The sequence below is a fragment of the Amblyomma mixtum genome, chromosome 4 (assembly GCF_055824585.1).
Source record: "Amblyomma mixtum isolate Tamu chromosome 4, ASM5582458v1, whole genome shotgun sequence".
NCBI classification, from domain to species: Eukaryota; Metazoa; Arthropoda; class Arachnida; order Ixodida; family Ixodidae; genus Amblyomma; species Amblyomma mixtum.
Genome location: NC_143015.1, coordinates 17208363 through 17214041, shown reverse-complemented (window position 1 = coordinate 17214041; position 5679 = coordinate 17208363). Strand labels below are relative to the sequence as shown.

General features: G+C 44.8%; 1 protein-coding gene across 1 annotated transcript; it reads right to left on the bottom strand.

Annotated features, from left to right (window-relative positions):
* Positions 1-4733: 4733 nt before the first annotated feature.
* On the bottom strand, positions 4734-5345 carry LOC149345784 (uncharacterized). Its single transcript, XM_089541200.1, has one exon. It carries the CDS (start codon positions 5343-5345, stop codon positions 4734-4736), a length of 612 nt encoding a protein of 203 aa, XP_089397326.1.
* Between the last annotated feature and the right edge of the window lie 334 nt (positions 5346-5679).

The window sequence follows — 5679 nt, the reverse complement described above, 5'->3', positions numbered from 1 at the left end:
TTACATAAGGGGGGAGGTGGTACAGGGGTGTTCAGCAGTCATACATGAATATAAATACAGAATGAATATAAATATAGAAGGAATATAGAAATACAGAAAAATATAGAAAATATAAAATATAGAATAGAAAAAAGTAGAACAAGACGAAAAAAGACAGAAGTAACAAATTCAAATAATCACGTATTGAGAGAGTGTAGCAGAAATATAAACAAAAACAAATTACAACTTTGGAAGTAGAACAGGCTGGTCAGTTTTCAGGGCTTGGAAGCTGGCATGGGGTGCAGGAAAAAATTATTTGTCGTTGAGATGGTCGATTAGGAGCTGTCTGAATCTGGAAGGATTAGTCTCAATGACAATGTGTTCTGGGAGGTTATTCCAGCTTTCTATCGCACTGGGAAGGAAAGATTTATTGAAATAATTGGTGGAGCCGTGCAAACGCTGTTTGCTTAAGGAGTTAAATAAACGACGAGATGATCGTACCGGAGCTCGTAGAAGGTTTTCTCGAAGTGCTGGAAAGTTAAAGTACAGTTTGTGAAAAAGACAAACAATTGAAGTTTTCATGCGAAAGGCTAATGACCTGATGCCGAGAGATGATTTCAATGCTGTGATGCTGAGCTGAGATTTATACTGTGAGGTGATGAAGCGTGCTGCCCGATTCTGGATGGCTTCGAGTGAATCTATCAAGTAGGCTTGGTGAGGATTCCATATTGTTGAGGCGTACTCTAGTTTAGTTCGAATGTACGTTTCATATGCTAGTTGTCTGGTGGCTGTGGTGGACATGGAAAGTGATCGCCTGATGAATCCGAGCGATCTGGGGGCACTAGCACATAGTTTCGTGATGTGATTAGCCCAGGTTAGGTTGGTTGTTATCTCGATGCCGAGGTACCGGTATGAATTAGTTTGAGACAGCGCTATGGAGTTCAGGGAGTACGAAAAATGAAGAATCGAGCGTTTACGTGAGATGTGCATGAACTTACATTTAGAAACGTTGAGCTGCATTAGCCAGTCGGAACACCACTTCTGAATTCGGCTGAGGTCATCCTGTAATAATTCCTGATCACTGTTATTGTTGATGAGGCGATAAATGACGCAGTCATACGCAAAGAGACGGACAGATGATAAAATACCTGATGGCAAATTGTTGACGAAGATTAAAAAGAGTGGCGACCAGTGAATGTTTGGGTGAGTCGCAAGTATTGCGCTTGGCGATGGGCTTCCACAAGCTCCCCATCTGTGTTGTGGAGGCCCAGGTGTAGAATGCGTTCTGTGGAAGTGTTAACTGGCAGGTGTAGGGCCATCTTGAGTGCAGTGAGTAGCATGGCATCCAAGGCAGCCGTTTCCTGTCTGGTAAGTCGAGGATAGGGAAATGTGTATAAGAAGCGGCTGAGGACGAAGGCACGAATGAGACGACATACGTCGTGCTCCTTCATGCCTCTGTGGTGGCCCGATACCCTGCGGATGAGGTGCGATATTGCTCCTGTCACCTGCTTGAGCTTCCTGAGGGTTATGGTGTTTTTGCTATTGCTCTGGATGTGGAGTCCCAGAAATCAAATCAAATTTATTTTCCAACAAGTGGATGGTCGCCTGGGCTAAAAGCTGTACAAACAGCTTCACAAAGGCCCAAGAAACCAGTACACAGCATAGCAGGAGCAAACAGCAAATTTCAAAAGTTCATTAAAAGTGTTAAACAATGCATACGTCACTGTAGCACGAGATGAAAACAAAACAAAAAATTTGATCAGTAATAAAATCAATTGGAAAAGCTCAACAACGGAGAAAGTTTGTAAACGCGTGTATAACATTTAAAGTAACAACACATGTATGGATATATTATATTTGCACGAAGTAGGTTCTCAAATGCTTAGGACTGAAACCAACAGTGTCTTTATATTTGTTGAGAAAAATGGGAAGATTATGAGCCAAGGATTGTCATTTGTAGTCTGTTCTAAAATGTGGTAGGGATCATGTGTTAGTGCATCTAGTGTTTACAGTTGCAGTGCGGTGTTCAAGAGATGCAAGTTTTACCAAGAAATTACGCATACCTACCGAACTGAAATAAGTTAATGGTAACAAGCGATATTCATAAATATTATCCACACGGATCATATTAAGTGATGTTATTATGGGTTGCATATTTGACGTTGGTTCTAAGTTTACGATGAGACGAATAATTTTTCTTTGCAAGACAAGAAGCTTCTAGTCGAGGGTTTGACGGCATACCGTCTGGTCAGGAATCATGGTGATGAGGATTGCTGGTCACTGGCCAAAGCCAATAAAGATGGAAAGACGTTTCGGGAGCGCTACGGCTCCCTTGTTCACTATGAACAAGCTATGAAGCTATGAGCTTCTATTACGAGCAGAGTTACCAACATTGGCTATTCGCAGAAAAATTGCTAGGCTAAACTTTTTTTATCAGCTTTGTCACAATATGTTCAATCTGGATTCTACCTTGTACTTGCGACCACCCGGAAGACTGTCATCGCGTACTAACCATCCCTTCTCAGTTATGTCATACATGCCGAGAGTTGATGTGTATAAGTTTTCGTTTCTGCCTAAAACAACTACAGAATGGAATAACCTTGACCGACACGTATTCAACAAAGCTTGTTCACTTGAAACTTTTGTAAAAGAGCTGGAACTGTGTTGTACTGACTGACTATACCATTCCCACCCTGTAACAGCCCGCAAGGGCTAACAGTATTTGGAAATAAATAAAGAAATAAAATGAAGCAATCGGCGCATGGATCCGTCCTTTTTTAGCACTCAGTAGCGTTTTTAATGATTTAGCATAGATAGGATGTAGAGTCCCGTCATTCCTGTTTAGTGTGTTAGACGATGTCTGTATGATAAGCGACTTAAGATTCTGCCGTGCTAATGTGTTCTTTTCTGTTGTCAATATCTTTACTTGATCCCAGTTAATCTCGTGGCCGGATTCTTGCACATGCTCGGCGATGGCGTTAGATGTTACTTTCTGGTTTCGGACGTCGTTCTGGTGCTCTCTCAGGCGTCTCCTGAAGTCCTTTGTCTCACCAATATATATTGATGAGCAATCGGCGCAGTCAATGTCATACACTGCGCCTGGAAACCTTTCACGAGGGAGCCTGTCCTTCACATTCACCAGTTCTGTTCGTACTTTGCCAGCGGGGACGTGCGCGATGTTGACACCGTGCTTGCAGAAAATACGTGCAAGCGCTTCGCTAATTCCCGCTACGTACGGGACAGCAGCTCGTTTTTCTTTTGGTTTTTCTGTGCTCTCGATTTCTTCGGAGGCAGGCTGATTCGCTGGCATTCTTCTTTCGGTGTTCCTGATGAAGGAAAGAGGATAGCCGTTTCTTCGCAGATCGGATTCTATTTTCATTTCGCTCTTTAGATTGGCGTCTTTACTGCAGACTTGTCTGGCGCGGTTGATGAGGGAGACAACCACAGACCGTTTGTGAGCGACTGGGTGCACATAACTGAAATGTAAGTATCTTCCAGAGTGCGTATGTTTGCGGTAAACATTAAATGAAAGGCCAGTCGGAGTACGGGTTACCGTGGTGTCCAGAAATGGGAGGCAGCCGTCGGTTTCCTCTTCAACAGTGAACTTGATTGAGGGTTCAATGGCGTTCAGGTGGTCCAGGAAAAGCGCCATGTGCTTGCGCTCCAGGACACAGAAACAGTCGTCCAAGTATCTTAGAAATATTTTTGGTCGCGGCTGGAAAGTAGTTAGGGCTTTCTTTTCAATGAATTCCATCGTGATGTTCGCCGCTGTCACCGAAATTGCTGCTCCCACTGCTGTGCCGAAAGTCTGTTGGTAAAAGGTGCCATTATGCGTAAAAGAGGTGTTAGCGAGACAGAAGCGCAATAGCTCGCATAGCTCTGCTGCGTCGAAAGAGGTCCAATCTTGCCACGAGTCTTCATCTTCAAGGCGTTGCCTGCAAGCTTCAACCGCCAGATGGACCGGAACGCTGGTGAATAGTGAGCAGACGTCGAAAGACACGAGCATGTCGTTGTCTTCAGGGACAACGACATGCTCAAGAAGCTTGTTCATATATGAACAAGAAGCTTGTTCATATTTGTTTTAGTTGTTGTTGCCCATACTAGAGTACAGTAGTTAACGCGAGAAAGAAACAGAGCATAATAAATTTGCAGTTTAGCACTTATGGGGACCAGTGTGTGACAGCGTGAGATTACACCAGTAACAGTGGAGAGCTTTTTAGAAATATGGTTTATATTAGTGTCCCATTTAAGATGCGAAGAGAAACCTATAACCTTATGCTCATGAACAATCTCTATGTGGTGGTCTTGGAAAATGAGCGGATATAGGGGAGGAACCTCTTTATTATAAGCTCGAAATATAATGGCTTTGGATTTAATTGGGTTTACCTTGATTTTATTTGCTTTGGTCCAGGCTGAGAGTTTAGTAAGGACATCATTAGATGTTAACACTAGTTGGCTGATATTATTCGGAGAAATAAGTAGGGTACTATCATCGGCATAGATTACAAATCAAACTGAGGTGCCAATGTTAACAATATCATTTGTATACGTGTTAAATAAAAGGGGGCCCAGAACACTTCCTTGTGGTACGCCACATACTATTGGTAAGGGAGATGACCTTTTGTTACTGATGCATACACACTGGTGCCTATTTTCCAGGTAAGATTGCAGTAGAGCCAAAGTTGTTCCACGAATTCCATCAGATGAAAGTTTATTAACCCGGAGAGTATCCACTTCCGGGATGGGATAGCCATTCAGTTCAATGACAAGGGGTGCATAGGTGCAGTGGAGTATCCGCGGGTGGTTGGGCAGATAATAAGGAGCTCAGACGTCTCTGGGGAGGACGAAAGTCCTATGCTCTGGACGTGGTCTTGTGAGAGTGTGGTGGCGTTTTCTAAGGTGCCCACTATGTCGTCATCACTACCGTAGGTGGTCCAGAGTGTGATGTCGTCCGCATAAAGGGTCTGTTTCAGATTAGGTATGGTAGACAGTTTCCGGGCGAAGGGGATGAGGGTGGCGTTGAATGATGGACAGATGACGGACCCCGGCGGGGTGCCGACGCTCCTAAGTGTGTAAGGTGGGGAGGCAAGAGGGCCAAAATGAACCTCAGCCACGCGGTCCGTCAAAAAAGCATGAAAGTAGGTGTACATCCATGCACCTATATTCAGGGGGGAGAGGGCAGTCATAATGGCCTGATGTTCGACGCGATCAAAGGCTTCGGAGAGATCCAAAGCCAGGACTGCCTTTGTGTGGACCGGAATATCCGAATCGAAGACGTCGTGAGTGAGCTGCAGCATGGCGTCCTGAGGGGAAAGATGGGGGCAGAAGCCCACCATGCTGCGCGGGTAAAGGTCGTTGTCCGCCATGTGAAGTGTCAACCTCGCTAGCGCCACGTGCTCGAAAAGTTTTCCGAGACACGAAGAGAGCGAGATTGGGCGTAGGTTTTCTAATGTAAGGTGCTTTTTCGGTTTTGGTATGTATATTACCTTGTCGTGTTGCCAGGACTGGGGCAGGGCGTCCTCCGCCCAGCATTTGTTGAAGTAGTCTGTAATATGGGTGACTGATTGGTCATCCAGGTTGGGGAGCATTGAATTGGAACTTTTGTCACGACCATGCGCCGAATCCGTGCGGAGAGACAGGAGGGCCGCTCTGGTGCGGTTTAACGTCCCAAAGCAGCTCAGGCTATGAGAGACGCCGTAG